At 40.0% G+C, this 25,404-nt stretch overlaps 1 protein-coding gene across 5 annotated transcripts; it reads right to left on the bottom strand.

Annotated features, from left to right (window-relative positions):
- Nucleotides 1–2,976: 2,976 nt before the first annotated feature.
- LOC130741466 (tetratricopeptide repeat protein SKI3) lies at nucleotides 2,977–24,468 on the bottom strand. Of its 5 annotated transcripts, none has more exons than XM_057594402.1 (22): nucleotides 24,333–24,468; nucleotides 24,148–24,222; nucleotides 23,842–24,054; nucleotides 22,947–23,069; nucleotides 22,540–22,623; nucleotides 22,409–22,459; nucleotides 22,228–22,320; nucleotides 20,570–20,710; nucleotides 20,392–20,472; nucleotides 19,962–20,212; nucleotides 19,713–19,884; nucleotides 17,869–17,984; nucleotides 17,710–17,767; nucleotides 17,397–17,462; nucleotides 17,119–17,331; nucleotides 16,988–17,039; nucleotides 14,641–15,014; nucleotides 14,159–14,253; nucleotides 5,171–5,404; nucleotides 4,239–4,873; nucleotides 3,590–3,793; nucleotides 2,977–3,379 (listed from the first exon to the last, which is right to left on the bottom strand). In XM_057594402.1, the coding sequence occupies exons 1-22, from the start codon at nucleotides 24,351–24,353 to the stop codon at nucleotides 3,198–3,200; spliced, it is 3,534 nt and encodes a 1,177-aa protein (XP_057450385.1). In that variant the 5' UTR covers nucleotides 24,354–24,468; the 3' UTR covers nucleotides 2,977–3,197. The 5 variants fall into 5 exon arrangements, with proteins under 5 accessions (XP_057450385.1, XP_057450382.1, XP_057450383.1 ...); XM_057594399.1 differs by having other exon boundaries at nucleotides 16,982–17,039; nucleotides 17,710–17,770; XM_057594400.1 differs by having other exon boundaries at nucleotides 16,982–17,039; nucleotides 19,713–19,887.
- Between the last annotated feature and the right edge of the window lie 936 nt (nucleotides 24,469–25,404).

Below are 25,404 nucleotides of genomic sequence, written 5' to 3' on the forward strand. Positions count from 1 at the left end.
CACCCCCTTTAAACATTTATATAAAATTTAAAATTTTATATATAAGCTTCGCTAACCTACTTCAACTTATTATACTTCCTCCGGTCTTAGGGGTCCTATTTATAAGCAACAAAAAAAATTCAGATAGTTTAAGAAATGTAATTAAACTAGATAAAATGCATTAAATATGTCTTGAATCAAAATAAATTTTCAAAATTACCCTTTGTTATTAGTGTTGGAAAGTGGGAAAGAGAGTGAATAATTAATGAGACACATTTTACAAGTTAGAATTAATAAGGGCATCATTGGAAAAAAAATAATTAATATAACTCAAACTTTCATTTGGTTCTTATAAAAAGGATCAAAATTTTTCTTCTCTTTCATGCTTATAAATAGGACCGGAGGGAGTATATTGTAAAAAACTAAAAATAGTGAGATATCACTTTCAAAAAAAAATAAAAACAGTGAGATATCATTCAACACCTTTTTTATTTGCAAAAGCTTCATTTTTTTGTTTTTAAAATAACATTAGTATTGATGTATTTGGAAGGATCAAAGTCCTTTTCTCTCAATTTGGAAGGATCTCTAGTATTTTCATTCAAAGGAGGAGGAAGCATGGAAAGCGGCGACACTTGGGGTTCGTGCGTATGGAATCAAAGAGATACGTCATACGGGCCATGAGAAATCTCAATGGTATCCGGATTTGCGAGTCTTTTTTAAGCATTTCGGTTGCAAAGTATCTGCAAGTGAAACAGCTCAATCAGTTCTGAGATTAGGGCTTTGGAGGTTTTGCAGAAGATTGGTCCTTTAGGGGTTCAGGCTCAAGAGCATTCGTTTTCGGAATATTTTGAAGAAGACGGTGAAAGGCTTCTCACAAGCCTGGCAGTCGAAGGTGACTCGGGTTTCTTCATGACCCTTGTCTTAGTATGATGTTCTGATGGGGTTGCTGGAGAAGATACGTTTGGCTCCATTATCTACGACAAAGGAAGGATGTGTTGCTAATTCAGGGTTCTGTGATTTGGGTCAAAGGATCCCTGGTGTAGTTTTATTTCTTGAGATCTCTGGCCTAGGCTGCAGGAAGGAAGATGAAGTAACACAAGAGGGTGGGGAGACAGAAATTGACATGCTTGCTCTTATGAGCCTTGGTGAAAAAGGATTCATTTGTTATGGTTTCGATTGGGGTTTCGGCACCAAAATTGATTTGCGGAACGTTGCGATTGAGGAAAGGTTGTCTGCAACGGTGAAGAACTCATATTGGTTGCATAGGTTTCATGGATTGAATGGGGATGTTGGAAATATAAAAAAAAAAAATCTCCTTGGTGAGTGCATATATTTCTGGCTTCATAATCTCTGATGGGGTTTCAAGGCATACTTAGAGGGTGCCACTTTCGTTTTTGTGCAATGGAAATATTTCCTATGTGAATGGGGACATTGATGGGTGTCATACTTCTGTTGGGTTTCGTGGGAATGGAGGTGTTCTAGATGTAGAAAATGGTTTCAATTCTTGTGAAGTGGGCGTGGATGGATCTGGCTTCTGTACTCCAAGGAAAAGAGATCTTCCGAGAAAATTGTATGGCAAAGGTAGAAAATAGAAGGTATTTGCCGCTTTGGTCACAAAGGATTTGGGGCCTCCAAAGGTTTTGATTGCTTTTCCTGTTAATATTATTGTTATTTTCCATTGACCTCGTCGCTGAGCGGCAACATCCTTTGCTACAAAACCCCCCAACACAAGAATCGACAACCACCAACACTTGTTCCCATACAAGGTCCCTACGACCATCTGTGGAGCGACCACCACTCAGGTTTGAAGATATTGTCTTTTTGAGGTGGAACATTTCTTTCCTATAGTTAAATGTGGCATCTTTGGCCGATTGCCCGACTTCACCACCTTTATAGCTTTGACTTGATTACATCAACATGGGTGGTGTTGATGAAAATCGCGTGGAGAAAACATCGACAAAGTGTCCCACTGGTATGTTGATGACGCAAGGAGTTTACACAATGGAGTATATCAAATGAGTGAGGTTGATGGCAACAGAATCCAGGGTGGAGGAGTAGCTGGCAAGCGGTGACCAAATTGGGATAAAGGATAAAACGTCTAAATAAAATGGTCTAAATTTGGATCAATTTGAGGAAACCAAAGTCTGTGACCTTATTGAACTCATAATCTAGTTACAAGTTATTTTGGGCTACTAGCACCTCGACTGGTGGAGAGCACCAATACAAACTAGTTATTTTTTGGCAGATTTGGTTTGAGAAAACATTTTTTGTTCTAATCAAAATTTTCAAATTTAGAAAACATGTTTGTATTGACTTTTTGTTTTCATTTTCACCGTAGTCGTCGTCGCTACCACCCCCACCACCATTGCTACCACCTTCACCGCCTTTGCCCCTATTGTGGCCACCGTCGCCGCCACTTCCACTGCCACCACCCTCTCCACCGCCGCCATCAAATGCGTCGCCACTAGCACTACTACCACCAACAACCTCCACCATCACCGCTTTTCATCTCATTGGGCGGTGAGTGGTGGTAGATACAACAGTGGTGGTGGCGACAGAAGGAGCGGTGGTGTTGGCACTAGTGCTGGTATTGGGGGTTGCGGCAACAAAGGTGATGGCGGCAATGGTGAGTGACAACGATAGGAGCAACATCGATAGTGGTGGCAGCGACAATGGTGTCGCAAGCAGCGGTGGTAGTGGTGGTGAAGGCGGTGACGAAGGTGATGATGGCAAGGATGATAGTGGTGGTGGGGGTGGTGACAGTGGCAGTCATGATGATTGTGGTGACACAGTGACTTTTTTTCTTTCTATTTTGATCATATTTTATAAGAAAACATTTTCTAAATGTCAACCAAACATGTTTTCAGCTTTATAAAAAAAAACATAAAATGAGCAAATCAAACAGGCCAAAGTTTTTAAGTTTTTGAGCGTTTATATAGTAGGGCGAGGCGAAATAAGAAGACCCGCGATATGAAATTTTCTTTTGAAAACAAAATGTAACACAAACTGCATCTGAATTTTGGAATCAAAGTCAATTTTAAGATATATCTTTCATTTAACTCTTCTTAGGTCTATACCAGAAATTCCATATTTCCACTCACCTTTTTTTTAAACAAGGGTCTGTTTAACTATTTTTATTATCCAATTCAGATAGACATAAGAAGCCCATCCCTCAAGAGTCATGACACTCCTGAAACCTTTTCCTTCAGTTTTCAAGTCTACTCCGTAAGCTTTTGTAAAATTCTCCAGTATCGCATGCAAGAAGGATTAATGTGAATTGCCCGAATAACCCATCTCAGAGGACTCTGGTAGGACTCTACGTTAGATGTAGTTCTAAGCCCAACTTTCAGCTGTCTTGCAAGCAGATGCATATGAAAGTAGAGCTCTGCTGGCCTCATTTCTACAAAAAAGTAACAGACATAAGAGGATACGAAAATAGCATTCCACTCAAATTTGCAATATCATATATCAGTTTAATCAATCTGAACAAACATGCGAGGATAATGACAGTCTTTTGTATGAACACAAACTGAATGGCGTGTAGCTCTCCAATGATTTCGTTCTTTACAACTTGAAAAATAAAAAATCGGACAGAGCATAGAAATCAAACCTGAAGGCCATGTGCACCATTCAAGGTGAAGATTTCTGTCCCACCTCTCCTTAGAACCAAGGCTTCCTTCTGCTTGAGCCACCAATATTGAGGTAAAAGGTAAGGGGGCCAGTGATAGCTCATACACTTTGGTAAGGCTCTTCACGGCCTGTGATAGGAACTGAGGACCACCACACTGCCTGACAAGCTCCATACAGATCGCACCTACATAAAAATAATATGATCATATGGATAATAATCTATAAATTCATCGAGATGAGGGGAAAAGAATAGAGACAGAACTAACTTCCAATTGAAAGTATTAATTCATGCCATTATTAAAAATGTAAAGGATAGATCAATTGTTTTATTCAAATTAAATGATAGAAATTACTTTTGGGAATAAGGGCAGGGGAGAATAAATTATAAATTAGTCAATACGAAAAGAATTTGTAAAGCAATATTTACAAGACAAGACTTCATGACCATTATTATACTTACTGATCATTACATAACCGAGAAATTTTTCTATGTATACCGTTAATATCTTTTCTTAACCCTCCAAAACAACCTGGTGCCAATTTCTGGGTTTGATGTCAATTTCAAGAAGTAGCCTTTTTTTGGAGTAGCCTAATTTTATGTAGAAATCATGCAGAAAACAAATACATACCATGACATAGAAAGACGCTGCTATCAAAACCAACCAATGAACAAGCCTGTGCCATGAACTCTTCTGCTGAGAGTAAATCCCTCCTCTGCAAGGAAACCATACCTTTCACCAGGTTATACACAGCCATCCATCTATTCCCACCCTTTTCAATGCATTCTTCAATGCTTAAGTCCATGAAATTTGAATTGATTAGCATTTCATATTGACATTCCATAAGTTTGAGACAGATCCAACCAATATGACAATCTGTCTTCAGCTCGAAGCACCTTATATACTCTTTCTGAAAATTTAGACGATCACCTTTCATGGCATAAACACGGCACAATAGTAGATGTGCAAAGAATATATAATCATCAGGAAGCACAAGTTGAGAAGCCTTTTTGGCATGGGTGATACAGGTCATGTGATTCCCACGTTGTAAACTGATCTCAGAAGCACAAAGTAGAAGTTGGAAGTGGCTATATTGATACAGCGTTTCTGTCTTGCTATTCAATTCATTTGAGAGAGAATAATGAATTAGACGATTTAGTATACGACAAAGATGGTGAGGAAATCTCCGTTCACGTGCACTCTGGAGATAGTTAAGAATAAGCAAGTAGCGGGCATCATGACTCCATGGTTTCTGATGAAAGCATCTGAAATTTTGAGGGGTGAATGTAATATGATTATTCTTGTTCGAGGATATAATGCTTAAGTATCTTAAAATAGAGCCACAGACTGGCAATGAATTGTCTAAGATTTATTTCCAGGAATATAAAACTCTACAATTGTTCTACTCAAATTTGGCTCAAATTTTTTACCCATCTATAACAATAGACAACTTGATCTAGCAATAATATATGCATAGGTAGCTTGAAGAATTTTGAACAATAACACAGTAGGATCAAATTTCTTGGGGAATTGTGATGCACAAAAGGAAATAAAAACAGTACCTCTGCAGGTATCTGATAACTCCAGGATGACTCGAACACTGCTTCATACAAGTTGGAAAAGTAAGCTTTGGATTGCCAGCGGCACAACAAGCAACTGCTTCAGCACCATGAATATCAGAAGCTGATTTTAAACCTTGATCACAAAGATCAAAATGGTCCAGTTTACAACACCGTGTCGCCACATGACAATTGTTCAACTCTTTACTGGAGAGTAAGAGATAGCCAAGAAGGTTCCTGTTCCCAGAGAAATGTACAATAGAAAGGGTGTTAGAAAACTTCTCACAAAGCTAGTAAGCATGATTAAAAAATCAAGGAAGATAATAACCACAAAAAAACTTGTTTCCAAACACTTGGCAGGTAAGGTATGTTTATAAGGATTTAGAAGTATAAAAGTTATTGTTGATTTCTTTCTCTTCTTAGGTTACAAGTCTCAAGTGAGGAGATATTAGAGTCTACAGCTACTTGTATTAGATCCCACCTGTTCTGTACTAGAGAGATCTGACGTAGAAGACTGACAGAAAGTAAACCCTAGCAGAGTACTAAAAATATCATAAAAGGAATATTCTCATTAAATGTTCAAAAGGTACTTTTTACAAGGTGTTGACCTCTCCTTTTATAGAGGAAGTGATCATGATGTGGACCTTTACTGTACTTGGGCCTGACAACCGGGGCCCAAGTCTTTATGCATATAAGACAAATCTAAAGGAATCTTCCAGCTGGCGTGTGGGCCTGACTAAAGGAAGGGCGGGATTCGATGTTGTCCCGTGAATCCCGCCAAGATGTCTTTCGTTCATCTGATTACTCGATTTGGGCGGGCATAAGTATCCTTTATGTCCCGCTCATTCCACATGCCCCCAAGACATGAGACTTAGGTTCTTTGAGTCGAGATGTCTTTAATGCGCTGCCTTATAGTATATCGCCATTCTTTGTAGTCGTGGGCCTGTTATCGCATTCTTGCTTATGGATTAATCGCCACTTTGCTGTTTCTTCAATATGGCGCTGTTTTCGCGTCCCTTATTACGTTGATATATCGCCATCATTATAACCGTCAGTCACGTCTTTTCAACTGACGCACGTATCCTTGTTTTCCGGGATTTCGTCATCATTGGCCATGAATGCAGTTTCTAATTGTGCGTCTCGAGGAATTATGTCTTTTCGCTTCGCACCTTTTCAAATTTCAAATCCCACGACTCTTCACGATCTTTCCCACTCGTTCTCTCTCTTCCCTTTTCTTCTATAAAAACCCTTTTCACTTTTCACTTTTTCACTTTTCTGAAAACCTTTTTCCTCAGACTTCCTCTGCGATTTTCACCTTCTCCTCTTTGAACTCCGGCAAACCTCCGTCACCCCGGCCGTCGTCATTGCGCGGTGCTCTCCCATAGCCGACATCCTCTTTACTCAATCCTCCACTTCGTCCTCCGGTGAGTCATTTCTCTTTCTTCTTTCTTGACACTGTTCATCTTCTTCTTTTTTCTTCCTGCATCTGTTCATCTTCTTTTTATTATTTATGAAATTTCCCAGTATGTCCACCCAAAATTTCAGCCTTTCTTCCTTAGAACTCTCTTCACCTTCTACGGAGGGGGAAGTTTCTGCCCCCACTGTTATTGAAATTCATTCCTCGCCTTCCACCCACGAGGATTCCGGTCCCGCCGGCTCCGTAGACTCTATTCTTTCCTCCAATGGAGACTTGTCTTCACCCGAATGGCGTTCCAACACGCATTTGGTTGAAGATAAATGTCTTTGGCGCTCCATCTGGGGTAGTATTGGAAGCATCAGCTCGCTTCGAATATCTTCCCAAGGGTTTACAAAGATAAATCCCGCCACCTCTAATAATGAAGATCACCTGTTAAATGTTCTTCCATGTGGCGAGGATGATTGTGTTCTTTTACGCAAGGAACCTTCTGATGAATCGCCCGACTTCTTTTTTGTTTATGGTTATTTCTTCTTGGATTTGAATATCAAACTCCCTTTCTCGCCCTTTATATGTCACGTTCTTACCTTTTTGAACGTGGCGCCTTGTCAACTCCAGCCCAACGCCTGGGGTTTTATTCGCTGCTTTGAAATTCTCTGTGATCATTTGAGTTGCACTCCCACCTATCCCTTGTTTTTCCTTTTCTATAAGACAGTCACCACAAAACCTACATCTGTCAAGTGGGTTCCCCTTTTGGCCCGCAAGAACATGAGCCGATTCACCGCCCTTAAAAGCCATTACAAAGTGTGGCAGAAAAAATACTTCAAAGTTATGGAGTCACCTGAAATGAATAACTTATTTCGAGATTCCGATAATAACCCTCTCTTCCCCTTTTACTGGACAAAAAACCCTCGCCGAAAAATATCCGTTTCATACGACGCCTTGGATGAATCTGAGCAGGCCATCGCCGATTACCTTCGCACATTACCAGTAATCTCTGGTCATGACTTGATTGAGGCGTCGAAATCCGGCACTTTAAATCAATTTTTTAGTAAGTTCATAATTTTTGCACATAACTTGTTTTTCTTTTTGTTCATGTACCTCGCCTAATTGATGCTTTCCATGCAGCCACGATGGGAAAAAGCAAGGTTGACGCGAACCCCATCAAGATGAAGGAGTACCTTGCCCAGTCTACTGCGGCGGCGAAGAAGAGGGTCGCCGAAGCTGAGCAAAAGAAGAAAAATGACGGCGCTTCGGGCTCTGACAACATCAGGGACCCAAAGCGCCAAAAGACTTCAGGCGCTGCTGGCAGCAGACCTCTTCATCAATCCACACTTGATCCAGCCGGTTTAGCTTCTAAAAGTAATCAGGCGGAAAAAAAGAAAGGGAACGGCAACGTCCCGCCACCCCATCAAGATTCAAGCATTATCAACCGCCCGCCAACTCCGTTTGGCCAAGCTGGCCCTAGTTTAGCCACTGGTGGCGAGGCTCCTCCCCCTTTGCTGAGCTTATCAGATCCTCACTTCAACGGGTTGGACTTTATGACTCGTACTTTCGACAACCGGATCCAGAAGGATGTTTCCGGTCAAGGCCCCCCCAATATTGCTTCTGTGGCGATCCATCACGCCCTTTCTGCCGCCAGCACTGTGGCGGGGATGGCTCAGTGCGTGAAGGAGTTGATTTCAGCCAAGAACCGTCTTGAGAAGAAGGCGGCCGATTACAAGACAACATACGAGCGGTCTAAGACTGATGCTGAGACTGCCCACAAAAAGCTGAAATCTGCTGAGGAGAAGTGTGCTAAGTTAACTGATGACTTGGTGGCTTCGGACCTGCTTCTTCAAAAGACCAAGTCTTTGAAAGAAGCCATCAATGACAAACATACTGCTATTTAGGCCAAGTGTCAAAGGCTAGAAAAGAAATATGATCGTCTGAATGCATCTATTTTAGGGCGCGCCTCCCTCCAATATGCTCAAGGCTTTCTGGCGGCCAAAGAGCAGATAAGTGTGGTTGAGCCAGGCTTTGTTCTTTCCCGCATTGGCTATTTGAAGGAGATTAAGGACGGCCAAGTTGTTGGCGAGGATGACGTTAGCCTCGATCTCCTTCCTCAATTTGATGATGAAAGTGAGCCTGAAGAAGAAGCAGATGGTGGAAATGGAAATAGCCACAACGAGGGTGAGGACCAAGGAAAGGAAGACCCTCAAGAAGCAGATGGCGGAAATCAAAATTTTTCTACAGAACCCTCCACAGGATGACGATTTGAACTCAAGAGCAAAACGTAGAGAGGTCAGTTTCTACACACTGGTGGATGGGGAGTTATATCGGCGAGGCATTATGTCTCCTATGCTGAAATGTGTTGACACCAAAGATGCCCCGGGAATAATGGCGGAAGTCCACGAAGGAGTATGCTCCAGTCATATTGGTGGGCGATCCTTGGCAGTAAAAGTTTTGAGAGCAGGATTCTACTGGCCCACATTGAAGAAGGACTGTCTGGAATATGTTAAGAAATGTGGAAAATGTTAAGTCTTTTCCGATTTGCATAAGGCCCCGCCGGAGGAATTAACCACCATGATGGCACCTTGGCCATTTGCTATGTGGGGGACTGACATTTTGGGACCATTCCCGGTAGCGAAGGCACAAATGAAGTATATCATCGTGGCGGTTGATTACTTCACCAAATGGATAGAAGCTGAAGCAGTGGCGACTATCACGGCGGTCAAGGTCAAGAATTTCCTGTGGCGAAGAATTGTGTGCAGATTTGGGGTCCCCATGGCTTTAGTAATGGACAATGGGACCCAATTTACAAGTAATGTCACCCGGGAATTTTGTGCAGAAATGGGAATCGAGATGAGATTTGCCTCGGTAGAACACCCACAAACTAATGGACAGGCCGAGTCAGCTAATAAAGTTATTTTGCAAGGCTTAAAAAAGAAGTTGGATGTAGCAAAAGGGTGTTGGGCGGAGGAATTACCAGGCGTTCTTTGGGCATATAACACTACTGAACAATCAAGCACAAAGGAAACCCCGTATCGTTTAACCTATGGGACTGACGCCATGCTCCCAGTGGAAATAGAAAACCAAAGTTGGCGAGTGTCTCGGTTTAATGAGAATGACAACGGGGAAAATCTGATAGCAAATCTAATTATGTTGCCAGAGGAACAACGGGAGGCACACATAAGAAATGAGGCGGGAAAAGTGAAGATTGCAAGAAAATTCACAACGAAAGTAGTGCCAAGAAAGATGAGGGTAGGAGACTTAGTGTTCCGAAAAAATACAATACCCGACAAACACAACAAACTTTCACCCAATTGGGGCGGGCCTTACAGGATTATAGGCGATGTTGGAGGAGGAGCTTATAAGTTGGAACAACTTAATGGTCAGAGGGTCCCACGGACATGGAACGCCTCACATCTGAAGCAATATTTTAGTTAAAAAGACAAAAAACAACAAAGGTGAATGAAGTCGCACTCTTTTTCCCTTTCTTTGGAAAGGTTTTTAATGAGGCGACATATGTAATGAAGGGACAATTGTTCCCATGTGTGAAAGAAAATTAATGAAAAGATCATTTCAACAGAATCGCCTATATTTTTTAAATTTATATTACGAGTTCATGCAATGCAAATCGTATCAAGGTATGCAATACCGCGAGTAAACCTTTCGGAATAAGAAAGTATCGCCATCAAATGTTAAAAGCCTTGGCAATTCTAGTGGCCACTAGAAACCAAGCCTCGTCGAAAAATCGACTAAGGTATACAGACCTAAATAACAACAAAATCTGGTAAACAACATCAAAGTCACAACATGGAAACAACAGAAGAACTTAAACAAACTTTGTTAAAAAGTAAGGAAGTGGCGAAGCATTACATGATGGGAAATGACAAACAAAAGGGCAAGGCCCAAAGATAAAATTGACTTAACAAAATAAAAACAAATTACAAATTCAAGCTACGTTATCATTGTTGGCGTTGTTTCCCTGGCCTGCAACAACTTGAGGGTCTTCCTTTCCTTGGTCCTCACCCTCGTTCTGGCTATTTCCATTTCCGCCATCTGCTTCTTCTTCAGGCTCACTTTCATCATCAAATTGAGGAAGGAGATCGAGGCTAACGTCATCCTCGCCAACAACTTGGCCGTCCTTAATCTCCTTCAAATAGCCAATGCGGGAAAGAACAAAGCCTGGCTCAACCACACTTATCTGCTCTTTGGCCGCCAGAAAGCCTTGAGCATATTGGAGGGAGGCGCGCCCTAAAATAGATGCATTCAGACGATCATATTTCTTTTCCAGCCTTTGACACTTGGCCTAAATAGCAGTATGTTTGTCATTGATGGCTTCTTTCAAAGACTTGGTCTTTTGAAGAAGCAGGTCCGAAGCCACCAAGTCATCAGTTAACTTAGCACACTTCTCCTCAGCAGATTTCAGCTTTTTGTGGGCAGTCTCAGCATCAGTCTTAGACCGCTCGTATGTTGTCTTGTAATCGGCCGCCTTCTTCTCAAGACGGTTCTTGGCTGAAATCAACTCCTTCACGCACTGAGCCATCCCCGCCACAGTGCTGGCGGCAGAAAGGGCGTGATGGATCGCCACAGAAGCAATATTGGGGGGGCCTTGACCGGAAACATCCTTCTGGATCCGGTTGTCGAAAGTACGAGTCATAAAGTCCAACCCGTTGAAGTGAGGATCTGATAAGCTCAGCAAAGGGGGAGGAGCCTCGCCACCAGTGGCTAAACTAGGGCCAGCTTGGCCAAACGGAGTTGGCGGGCGGTTGATAATGCTTGAATCTTGATGGGGTGGCGGGACGTTGCCGTTCCCTTTCTTTTTTTCCGCCTGATTACTTTTAGAAGCTAAACCGGCTGGATCAAGTGTGGATTGATGAAGAGGTCTGCTGCCAGCAGCGCCTGAAGTCTTTTGGCGCTTTGGGTCCCTGATGTTGTCAGAGCCCGAAGCGCCGTCATTTTTCTTCTTTTGCTCAGCTTCGGCGACCCTCTTCTTCGCCGCCGCAGTAGACTGGGCAAGGTACTCCTTCATCTTGATGGGGTTCGCGTCAACCTTGCTTTTTCCCATCGTGGCTGCATGGAAAGCATCAATTAGGCGAGGTACATGAACAAAAAGAAAAACAAGTTATGTGCAAAAATTATGAACTTACTAAAAAATTGATTTAAAGTGCCGGATTTCGACGCCTCAATCAAGTCATGACCAGAGATTACTGGTAATGTGCGAAGGTAATCGGCGATGGCCTGCTCAGATTCATCCAAGGCGTCGTATGAAACGGATATTTTTCGGCGAGGGTTTTTTGTCCAGTAAAAGGGGAAGAGAGGGTTATTATCGGAATCTCGAAATAAGTTATTCATTTCAGGTGACTCCATAACTTTGAAGTATTTTTTCTGCCACACTTTGTAATGGCTTTTAAGGGCGGTGAATCGGCTCATGTTCTTGCGGGCCAAAAGGGGAACCCACTTGACAGATGTAGGTTTTGTGGTGACTGTCTTATAGAAAAGGAAAAACAAGGGATAGGTGGGAGTGCAACTCAAATGATCACAGAGAATTTCAAAGCAGCGAATAAAACCCCAGGCGTTGGGCTGGAGTTGACAAGGCGCCACGTTCAAAAAGGTAAGAACGTGACATATAAAGGGCGAGAAAGGGAGTTTGATATTCAAATCCAAGAAGAAATAACCATAAACAAAAAAGAAGTCGGGCGATTCATCAGAAGGTTCCTTGCGTAAAAGAACACAATCATCCTCGCCACATGGAAGAACATTTAACAGGTGATCTTCATTATTAGAGGTGGCGGGATTTATCTTTGTAAACCCTTGGGAAGATATTCGAAGCGAGCTGATGCTTCCAATACTACCCCAGATGGAGCGCCAAAGACATTTATCTTCAACCAAATGCGTGTTGGAACGCCATTCGGGTGAAGACAAGTCTCCATTGGAGGAAAGAATAGAGTCTACGGAGCCGGCGGGACCGGAATCCTCGTGGGTGGAAGGCGAGGAATGAATTTCAATAACAGTGGGGGCAGAAACTTCCCCCTCCGTAGAAGGTGAAGAGAGTTCTAAGGAAGAGAGGCTGAAATTTTGGGTGGACATACTGGGAAATTTCATAAATAATAAAAAGAAGATGAACAGATGCAGGAAGAAAAAAGAAGAAGATGAACAGTGTCAAGAAAGAAGAAAGAGAAATGACTCACCGGAGGACGAAGTGGAGGATTGAGTAAAGAGGATGTCGGCTATGGGAGAGCACCGCGCAATGACGACGGCCGGGGTGACGGAGGTTTGCCGGAGTTCAAAGAGGAGAAGGTGAAAATCGCAGAGGAAGTCTGAGGAAAAAGGTTTTCAGAAAAGTGAAAAAGTGAAAAGTGAAAAGGGTTTTTATAGAAGAAAAGGGAAGAGAGAGAACGAGTGGGAAAGATCGTGAAGAGTCGTGGGATTTGAAATTTGAAAAGGTGCGAAGCGAAAAGACATAATTCCTCGAGACGCACAATTAGAAACTGCATTCATGGCCAATGATGACGAAATCCCGGAAAACAAGGATACGTGCGTCAGTTGAAAAGACGTGACTGACGGTTATAATGATGGCGATATATCAACGTAATAAGGGACGCGAAAACAGCGCCATATTGAAGAAACAGCAAAGTGGCGATTAATCCATAAGCAAGAATGCGATAACAGGCCCACGACTACAAAGAATGTCGATATACTATAAGGCAGCGCATTAAAGACATCTCGACTCAAAGAACCTAAGTCTCATGTCTTGGGGGCATGTGGAATGGGCGGGACATAAAGGATACTTATGCCCGCCCAAATCGAGTAATCAGATGAACGAAAGACATCTTGGCGGGATTCACGGGACAACATCGAATCCCGCCCTTCCTTTAGTCAGGCCCACACGCCAGCTGGAAGATTCCTTTAGATTTGTCTTATATGCATAAAGACTTGGGCCCCGGTTGTCAGACCCAAGTACAGTAAAGGTCCACATCATGATCACTTCCTCTATAAAAGGAGAGGTCAACACCTTGTAAAAAGTACCTTTTGAACATTTAATGAGAATATTCCTTTTATGATATTTTTAGTACTTTGCTAGGGTTTACTTTCTGTCAGTCTTCTACGTCAGATCTCCCTAGTACAGAACACCACCCTTAGAGGCTGCTAGAAGTAAGTTTTTGAGACTTGACTCATAGGCCCAACCCAACTATAGTTTCTCGTTCTAATTTCTACTACAGTTGGGTATTCTGTTTTAATAATGGTTAGGTTTGTTACTGTTAGAAGTTTTAGTAAGAATTCTTAGTCTATAAAAGAGTTCAGACTTGTAATCAATTGTGAAGTGAAATATTACTATTTAATTCAGATCCCTCCCTCTCTCTCTCTACTACTACTACTACTTAAGACATTTTTTCAATAGGTGAAGAAAAGCTATTTGAACCTATAGACTTAATAGGTTTAGAGTAACACAAGTGTGACTCAGAATAAGTACCACATTGTATAAATTAACAAGTGTACAATAGTATATAAGTTAAAGGACACGCACCATTGCCTTAACTCAAATTACTAATAGGGCGGGCTCTAATCTAATATGTTCATAAAAAATTTACCTCATCAAATTACTGTTAGGAAACATGTGTAGTGCTTTCCTGAGGTGGGCAACAGCACTCTGAATGTCAAGGCAGCAATCAGAATCATTTTTCACCTGTCAAAACCATACCATTAACATTAATTAGAATTTGAGAGGCCTAACTCAACCACAAAAGCTAGCTCAAGAGTTGAGGATTGTTCTACCCTTTATAAAGGGTATCTATGCCATATCTGTAGCCAATGTGGGACTTCTAACACACCCCCTCACGCCCAGGGCTAAACATCTGGAGCGTGGAAATTGCAGGACAGGACATCTGCGGGGTGGCCCAAATATGGAAGAGGTCTCCACCAACATACGGATCTAGGATAGACTCTGATGCCATATTAGAATTTGGGAAGCCTAACTCAACCACAAAAGCTAGCTCAAGAGTTGAGGGTTGCTCTACCTTTTCCACATTGTTTTAGAAATGGGAGGGGGGATCAAAAGGGTCCAAAAAAATACCAGTTTACCAAGCGCTACTAAAAAGTGCATCCTGGCAATTTCTTCATGATTTTTGAGAAAATACCGGGTACTTGATACAACAAATCCAAGACGATTTGCTCCATCAAGAGCGTTGATAGCTGACACCACAAAACAAACTTTTGAACTTCCAACTAGCTCCTTTGGCATTTTCACAATGCCTGTGATGACTGCATCCAGTCCACTTATGAAGTATACTAATCTACAGATGAAACAGATGGATGTCGCAACATATGTCTTTTCCATAGAAGAAAGATTTGCAACCAGATTTCTAACTACAGAGAGAGCCAAATCATTTTCACCAAGTTGCCACAATGAGAAAGCATATACTTGTAAACCTTCTTCATCAAGTGCCCCTTAAACAATAAACATACGAAAATGTTAACAAGTCAAGAAAAATTCAAATAACTTTTCACACCATCCTCTACTGAAAAGCTATATAGAAGAGAAGGAAAAAAACTATGAGAATCTGAAACTGTATTTGATTTCTGTAATGAAATGTACAAAAGGGAGCTCTTATATAATGAGAGTCATATGTAACAGAAAGCTAACAAACAATAATTAAATAACTGACTTATAACAGAAGCTAAGTCAGCAATCCCTAAACTTTAGGTATTTGTTTTGTCTATATAATTAATCTGCTTTGTGTCATTAATTTCTTATTCAAGTTATTTTATTTCCTTTTCTAGGTAGGTCAGATTTGTAATAAAGATGTTAGGGAGACTATATCTCCTAATATCTCTTCATTTTTGAATTGTTTCCTTAATCAGGATAGCTGTTACTGAAAAGTAGGGATTCAATGGAAGACTTGCTGCCATGCTTTCCCCTTTATATTCTTAGCCTTTCTGCTCAAATGATAGATCAGAAAATTCAGGGTTTCCTCCTGAAAATCAATAACAGATTTTTTCTTGGTACATAACTTAACTGATTTACAATAAAGACTTATGATACATTCCCCTCAAACTCCTGCGGATAGAAAATCCACCTCTGGCTATTGTGCATTTTTGGGAGGTAATTTGATTTCTTGGAAAAGCAAGAAGCAAAATGTAGTGGCACGATCTAGTGCAGAAGCTGAATATCGGGTTATGACTCAAACTACCTGTGAACTTATCTGGGTAGGACAAATCTTGAGTAAGATGGGAATTGAGAGCATATCTCCAATGAAACTGTGGAGTGGTAATCTGACTGCCTTACATATCTCATCAAATCCAGTTTTTCATGAAAGAACTGAACATATTGAGGTGAATAGTCATTTTACCCGTGAGAAGCTTTAACAGAACCTTATATCCACTTCTTATGTTAGGACAGGTGATCAACTTGCAGATGTGTTTACAAAGGCTTTGAATGAGTGCGTAATGATTTTATTTGTAACAAGCTGGACATGAATAATATCTATGCTTCAGCTTGAGGGGGAGTGTTAGCGATAAGGATTATGTTAAGAGTTAGGGTTAGACGTAGAGTCAATGGGTCTGGCTCATATGTACTTTAAATTCGTACTTATAGGTGAGGGAGGTTGCACCTAGCAGCGTATCCCATTACAATTTCTTTCTCTCTCTAAGTCTTTCTCTGTTTACAAGGGTAGAACAATCCTCACCCCTTAGGGTTAGAGTCACGCCTAGCCTTAATTGTAAGATGGTATAAGAGCCTATTCTAGATCATTCACTATGCCACCTGCTGATGTCCAGTCCTAGAAACTTCATGCTCCAGATGTCCAACCTTGGACGTGAATGGGTGTGATGAAGGTCTCAAATAGATTAGACATATGGCCAAAATAGGCAAATAGCCCTTTTAAAGGTATGGCCATTCTCACCTCTGAATTAGCATATCAGGTAGAGATAGGCCTAGACCGAGTTCTAAAAGTAAAATTTGTATTGCTAAATGTTAATTAAATCCTACATGACTACTGAGTAAAGTTCTATGATTAACGATTTAATTGTATTCAAATTTGACCTTGTGTGGTCTGCTATGGAATTCTCCCAAACTGGAATAAATTTCTTGGAAAGGTATTAATCATCATAACAGAATATTTTACTGCTTTATTTATTTTACAAGTCTCAAAAACTCCATATAACCTGTTTAATTTGATCAGAGTAATTGAATTGATATATAGGAGATGACCTATGTTGTGCCTTATACAGCAAACCACATTAGACATAGCTTTGTTATTTCGATAAGGCTCATCATGTCGCAGTTCTCATCAATGAGAACAGTTTATTTTTTCACTTGATAATTCACTCCCAGGAATTATGAGCAAAAATCAGTTAGAATAGTGATATTAGTGATTTAAGATTTAATCCCAACAAGCAAATTGCAAAATTTGAACCTGAACCTTCTTTCTTCAAATTTTCACATTCCTGCACAGCATCAGCAGCATTCCCTGCCTGTATCAGAGAGTAAAAGTTAATTAACATCATTCAAGGATAAAAAAACCTAAGACTCAGAGATCTCTAGTATATTTACCTTAGAAAGTGATCTGGCCAAATTGATTGATATATCCCTGATATGCGAGTTTTGAATACTCCACGAGCCACTACTTATTGCATGACGTGCTAACCTATATAAAGTGGCAGCAGACTTGTAATCTTTTCGAGCTTCACAAACCAGGCCATGTAAATTGTGGGATTCAGGATAATAAGGAGAATGCTGCATGGCCTGCTCAATGGCTCCAAAAACCTGTGGCGATCAAATGGAGCATCAGCAAGAATTCCAAGGTATGGAATACAGTAAAAGAACCTAACCTGTGAAGATGAAAGATGGCCACTCAGCAAAGCTAGCTTAGTGAGCCCAATTTGGAATTCAGCTAACTACACAGTAAAACACATTTATGTAAACGTAAGTAACAAAATTAAACACACCAGAGAAATATATGGCTTAAATGATGCATGCGATAAATCTGTGAAACAGTTATTTAGAGAAAAATCCAGTTGACAGATATTTGGCAAAGATAAAGGGTGATGATATATAAAAACCAAACCACAATTGCGGGGACCGTAAAAACAAAAAAGTTCCAACACATTGCATGTTAATAAGTAACAGGAGTTAGTAAATTACAGGCATGATCTGCACAGCTCGGGAACAGCTCTGAAATGCTTCATCTGGTGCAAGCTCCCTACTAAGAACAGCATATAGTTATAAAATCAGTAAGCTAATAGACTTAATTACCATGTATATTCTACATGATAATGACAATAAATAAAACTAGAATAATACCTAACACAAGACTCAGCTGACATGCTTGCCCATGGCAATGCAAGACCAGGATCAATACTTCTAGCACGATCAAACACATGTCTTGCCAACTGCTTCTCACCCGCTTTATAATACAGCTGAAAAATTACACAAGTACACAAGCTGAAAAATCTGCATAAAGAATTTCAATGCCTTTCTTATGGTGGTATGCATCACAATATTTAACCAAAGGAAAAGAAATTGCCAAGTTAACAATTGAATCTGAAAATTTGTTTATTTCTGTACTTACCAAAGAGGATTTGCACAATACTTATATTCAAAAGAGATGAAACCTTCCCTAAATTAAATCGTAATCAATCCCTTGATTTTAGGGATTATGATATTCTAAATAGGGAAAACCTACAACAAATCATATAGTGATTAAACTAAATATATTCAATCAACACTCCTCCACAAGCTGGAGCATGTATATCATATGCATCTAGCTTGTTACAAATATATGTTATCCTAGGATTCCATATTAGTCAACATGTCTGCTAGTTGATCCCTAGAACTCAGATAGGAAATCTTTATAATGCCTGGGAGAATCTTCTCTCTAATGAAATGATAATCAACTTCTATATATTTGATCCTCTCATGAAAGATTGGATTTGATGAGAGACACATAGCTGGCTGGTTATCACAGGCAAGTTCCATAGGACCAATCTCACAGGAGACGCAGGCTGCAGCAAATGTTTTAGCCACAAAAATTCACAAGTAGCATAAGCCATAGCGTGATATTCTACTTCCATTCTAGGTCTTGCAACCACAGTTTGCTTCTTGCTCTTTCAAGATATTACGTTCCCTCCAATAAGAACACAATAACCAGAAATGGGCCTCTTATCACTAGCATCACCTTCCCAATCCGCATTAACATATCCAATAATATCAGTTTGACCCTTTGATGTACCTCAAAATCCGAATAGCGGCATTCCAGTGATTCTCACAGGTTGAGTTGATAAGTTGGCTCACAATACTGACAAGGAAAGCAATGTCAGGTCTAGTAAGGTAATTAAACTTTCCCAGTAATCTTATATACCTTCCCAGATCAAAATAGGGCTCCCTGTGACCCAGCACTTCACATTTGGATCCATAGGGTATAAAAAAAAATTCTAGTTTCGTCCAGAATATCAAGAGCATGCTTCCTTTGGGAGATAGAAATACTTGTCTTTGATAGGTCAAGAAGCTTTTCCACATTCTCAACTGGAGGACAAGATGAAAGTTTTTTTTGGGGAGGGGGGGTATTGTTAGTAGGCCTGTAACTAAAAGAGTATATACTAGGAGGGCTAACGAGGTTAGAGCAGGTGTAGCAGGAACGGCCATTGTAACAGGTCCAACAAGTCAAGTGGCAGTTAGCAGTTAGTTATAAGGGGGGATAGGAGCTAGGCTTGGAGTTTTAGTTAGTTATTCTGGTAAGTCAGTAGTTATGAGAGCCAGAGAACCTCTCGGATTGTTCTCAATTCATCAATTGTATCGAGTGTTGATCTTTTTGTTCTTCGCAGAATCAAGGAGAGCTATACATGAAATTGTTGAATAAAACTACTGTTTCATCTCCGTTTTCTTGTACCAGTCTAACAAGTTTTTACTCATTATATTTTGTTATATTCAGATTAGTTAACATCAAATTATACAAATCACCCAAGCACTTTCAGTGTCAACTGTCAAGTGTTCCAAAGTCCTAACAACTTACTATTTTAGTTTCCCTCTATTCTCTGCCAAATCAACTTATCAAAAATGGAAATTTGACAAGAACAATCAGTGATAACAATGAATAATTATCAAGTTGGGCTTTACTGTCTACTAATGACATCTAAGTCTAACAATACCTTTCCAAGATACCCCCAAGCAATCGCTAGAGATCCATTTAATTGCAATCCCCTAATCAAAGCATGTTGATTGAGTGCATTATGATCAGACAAACATCCCAATGCCACCCAGAACTCATAATTGGCACCCTCAAGTAGCAAGGCTCCCATGGTCATCTTCTCTGCTAGCTGCCTGCTAAAACAACATACTTGAGAGGAGCATAATAGTCAATAATATCATTAAAAATAATCAGATTACACGGATCATACCATGCATCATTTAATTCTTGGTTGTCATTTTTGTTCAATGAGGTCATAAGATTTGAAGTTATTGCAATATCAGCATAGATGTTTGCTTGCCATGGAGACAAGTGCAGGGCTCGTTGGTATGAAAATCTAGCATGTCTTGCAGCCAGAAAACGGGTCTTCCTCCAAGCAACGATAGAAGCAGTGAAAGCTTCCTTATCAGATTCCATTTCTTGGACATCCTCAATCCAAGGGTAACATCTTGCATATGCAAGCTACGACAGATCAAAATAAAATAGCATTCAATAATACATGAGTGAAAAAAATAAATCAAGTCAAGATCACAACCCATTGAGGGGAATCTAAAACAGCATGTAAATGATACCTGAAAAAATAAAACTTTTGAAAACAATGGAAAGTGGAACCCTTGAAAGATTGACAAAGAAAATGATACCTTAATATCAGCATGTAGTTTCCAAATACACGAGATATTCCGAAAAGAATAAGCACTTCCCCAAGAAACCTCAGATGCTTCCTGCAGTCAGTTCAACAATTTTGCCAAAATGGAAGATTTTAACTTAATAAGGAATAACCCAAAACTTGCCAAAAACAAAAATTTAAAGAGAAAAAACCTCTAACAATGAAGCCCCCCACTGATATGCTCCTAGGTTGATGCAATCTTTTGCCAAACCAAGTAGCCCCAAAGCATGACCATATTGTGCAGGCACGCAATCTGGTGAAATCTCCAAAGCTTGTTGAAATTGTTCAACTCCCTTCATGTAGAAAGGCCCCAAGGCAATTTTACACATTTCTTTAGTACATAGAAACAGCTGGACACTCATTAAACAACTTCATCTTAGATACACTACACTTTACGATTTTCAGGAATTGCTTTAGAACCAAACAGCTTTTACACCCTCTTTCGCACTTCCTAGGTGTTATAATTTGATATAAATGCATTTTCTAATAAAATATAATTTGATATAAATGTAGATAACTCCGTTAGAAACTCTTAGAATTTGGATTAGGCCTAACTCTAGCCCAAAAGCTAGCTTAGAGGTGGGGATTGCCTTTCCATATATAAGGACTATCAGTCAATGTGAGACTTCTCAGGGCTAGACATCTGTAACGTGCAATTTGCAGAAATGAACATATACGGGTGGCCGGTGGACCATATATCAGTGATCTCCAATAAACAATATAGGATAGGCTCTGATACCATCTTAGAATTTGGATTAGGCCTAACTCTACCCCAAAAGCTAGCTTAGAAGTGAGGATTATCTTCCCATATGTAAGAAGTATTTTGGCCATATCTTTAGTCAAAGTGGGTCTTCTTAACAGAAACTGAATCCAAACACTCTTAGGTAGATAAATCTGTTGCTTTAATCCTTGAGTATACTGTGTTAGAGTTGTAGTCCTGCAATTAGTGTTGTAATTGGTATTCATTTCAGCATACAAACTACTATTGTAGTCTTAGTTGTGCAGGATATATTCCTTGTAATTCAGTTCATAGTTATAGATTAGTAAGTGCACAGGTGTCAGTAACAGCTTCAGTCAAGGTACTGTTAGATCAAACAGTACTATATAAGCAGCACCCGTGTATTGATCCCAAAATCAATGTTGGAATATAATATAAAACCATTCATGTGTTTTCACCTAACGGCTTATTCTTTTAAATAGTTGGTTCACGACCAAGTGATCTGGAGTTTGATTCTTGCTGCCACCATTACTCTCATAAAAAGTCAGCACAATGTAGGTAGGTTTGTGGCTCTGTGTGTTGTCCATGGTTCAAGTCCAATGGGCGCTTCCGTCAGAGGACGTGTTAGAAATAAAATAAAATCATTCATGTGTCTTTGCTCAACAGCTTAAGCTTATAGTTTTAGGATAGTTGGTTCATGACAAGCAATAAATATACCAACTCCTCTAATCAATTTATTAAAAATTTAGAATCTATTTTAACGATGGTAAACTGATGGAATGAATGAATTTTCAATTAGACATAATGGAAAAATAAAATAAAAATCAGTCCACTTAGGAATTAGGATCCACTAAATTGTTAAAGCAATCAAACTCATCCATGATCCATTATGGATGAATATCCATTTAATCAAATGTTGTCGATACTGTGATCAGAATTAGGAAAAGGACAGATTACATGCATCTTGAGTCATATTACCATCATTGTTCAAACTCTAGGAAAACAAATGGAAGGAATAAATTCGACCACACGGAACAAGACAACTAAACAAGAAAGGAATCAGGATAACAATTAATAAATAGAGAAGTGCACCTTTTTAAATGAACCAAGTGCTAAAGAGATGTTTCCACTTTCAACCAAAGCAAAGACCATCGTGTTGTCTAATTCAATTGCACGGCCATAAGACTGAAGGAGAATCCAAAAGTAAAATGGAGGTTGAGGAATTGATCATCAAGAAGATATAAAGGGGACCCAAGCAAAGAGGACGAGGTACCTTCACAGCTGCAGTAAATCTTCCCAGTCGCTGATAAGCAAGCCCCAAGGCCTAACAAAATTTTAAATATTTATCAAAAAAAAAAACAATGAGAATGGAAAACCAATGGGAGTAAAGAGAGGTTAAATTACTTCCCACAGATCAGCACATTTAGGATATCCTCGAATGGCATGTTGAAGACTCTGAACAGCTTCTGACCATTTATTTTGGTGAACCTGATAAGTCATGATAACAATTAATTAATAGCAGGTGTCAAGTCGGTGTAATTAAAGAGAGATTTGACGAGGGTATATAGTCAGATTTCAGCATAATTTTACCAGATTAGAAAATCAAAATATTTGATCTAGATTGATATTAAAAAGCTGCAGAATGCAGTCATTAAGCAGGATACAATTTAGCAGATGTTACAAAAAATGTTAATTGAAGGATGTTTGCCAAAGTTTTCAATTATGGAGCAAAAAGGTTCAGTAATCTACAGAAAAGAATGAGTAGCTGTGATTCTGGCTTAGAAGAAGCAAAATAAATTGAAAGAAAAAACCTGCAGGAATCCCAATCTGCGAAAAGCCCAGAAAGCTCTTGGTGACATTTGAGAAGCTTCCAGGCATACTGCCACCTCCAGACTGTCCTTTCCTTCTTGGTCAAGTAAATTGCACAGAGCTTCCTGATATTAATAAAAAATACAGTGTTAGCTGAAACAAAGCCAAATTATCATTTTCTTTTTCCATAATGTTAAGGCAGTTATTGAGTTTTGAAACTATTCTGGGGGTCGATCCGATCGATCCTTCGACAACCAGGACCTACATCCGGTCGAACATCATCTCCAACCATGATCCTTCCCAAAGGAAGCCATACGAACACCACTACTACCTACATCAGGGCCTAAGTATCAAAGGCGTTAAGGTCACCTCATCACGTCCCATCATGAACCCTTCTACCTGGAACCTATACGAACACCCCCCTCGCGACTACTACCCACATAAGGGCCTAAGTATCAAAGGTGTTAAGGTCACCTCATCACGTCCCATAACGAACCCTTCTAACTAGCTTCAGATGTAGGTGTTGACAAGAGACCCAACGGCTGAGATATACCACAGTACCAGGCACTCATTGCAATCCTCAAGAGTCAAGACCTCCCCAACACACACTCACGTATAAAAGGCCATACACAAAGATTAAACAGGTACACACATTTCATCCCAACACTAAGAGAAATTCCAAAAATCCTCAGCCTCTCTAACTTAGGCTTCCGAGTGTCTTTACAGGGAACACACCCCTCCTGGGCCTGACTACGGTGGACAACCTCAAGGCTCTTCCTTCCCCTTCTTCCAAACTCCTCCCAGACACCTTTCCACGGGAGTTTTACCGTTCCTCTTCAATCAACATTATTATTGCAGTGATTTGAAATGGAGCAGAAGAGAAAATACTATTCTTACCCCAGACTCGGAATCATCAGGATTGAGAGCGATGGCTCGTTGAAAACACTTGAGGGCTCTCTGAGTATCAAGGGAAACGCGTCCATAGTAATGACCCAGATATTTGAAAGATTCTCCATTCTTAGGGTTCAATTTGGCCGAGAGAATGAAATGTTCGGCAGCTTTTTCCTTGTTTTCCTTAGCTTCTCCTCCTTTGTCCCATAAGAACAAGCCCTGAATGAATCACGAATTTTGTTATTATATAACTCGAAAGTGCACCAGTGATTGTGAACAAACGAGGACGGGGGAGGTTAAAAAAATGCGCACAATATCAAAATGCAGTGAGGCATCATCCGGAGAATCCTGCAAGCGTCGGAAGAGATGTTCCGCTCCTTCTTCCTCCTGAGAGAATAAATAAAGAAAACAAGATCTTAGAAAAAGTTACCAGCGCCGATATTGATTGATGAAAGAAGCAGAGACACTGCACCACAACATGCGGGTTAAGAACGCACTGTGTGTGTTTGGGAGTCCATGGGACGAGGGACTCAAGTCTTGGTTGCAACTAGGGGTCAGCAAGAGCGCATTTTTAAGCTGTGTGTAACCTGCACTTTCTTCGGGACATCAGCGCATTTTTATGCTACTAGTAATTTCTAACTCTCTTTTTTTTTTAAAACTAATTTCTAACTCTAATTCTCTCAAATTAGTTTTTGTGTTAATTATCACTTTCATTGTGTTTTGATTAATTACACATCAGCTAATAAAACGTCATAATCCCTAAATTAACCTAACAAACCCTAACCTTAAACTCAAAATTTAATCTAACATAATTTTTCCCCAACCTCATAATCATAGATTTCGTGGACTTAAGCATTTTCGTTTTGAGGCTGCTTGGACAACTCTTCCAGATTCTAAGAACATCTCCAATGTTAGTGCTTAGTTCTTAGCACTATTCATGTAGGTCCGTACTCTCACATGTGTTTAAGCAATTCTTTGCATATTTTGCTCCAACCATGAGTTCTTAGCACTATTCATCCGGTCCAACAATACCATTATATTAATATTTGTTATTTGCATATAATTTTGATTTAAATTTAAATGCTAAGTCAATACTTAAATTAAATGAATGAGAGAAAAAAAAATATTTTTTTATGCTAAGAACTCAAAAAGTAAGATCTCAACGTCATCCCCTCCGGTGGTTAAGAACTTAATTCTTAGTTCTTAACTCAAAAATAAGAACTAAGAACCTTGCATTGGAGATGCTCTAAGAGGGTAGTTTCTAATGCTTGAATTGTTCGGGATTTAATTACTTCAAAGTTGGGGAGAGTGAAAGACAAGGCTTGTGTCTGGTAATATCTTTACTCACAAGAGGATGTTGGACGAATTTGGAGACTCTCGGTTCGGAAAAATGTGAAATTATTTGCTTGGATAGTCTGTATAAATTCTTTACTTATTGCTGTTGTTTTGAATAGCAGAAAAATCCATGTAGATCCTAGACGCAGATTGTGTGTTGTTGTTGTGAAAACTATTATTCATTGCGTGCGAGATTGCAACGTGGCTTCTCAGGTGTAGGCTGATCTACATATA

The sequence above is a fragment of the Lotus japonicus genome, chromosome 2 (assembly GCF_012489685.1).
Source record: "Lotus japonicus ecotype B-129 chromosome 2, LjGifu_v1.2".
Taxonomy (NCBI): Eukaryota; Viridiplantae; Streptophyta; class Magnoliopsida; order Fabales; family Fabaceae; genus Lotus; species Lotus japonicus.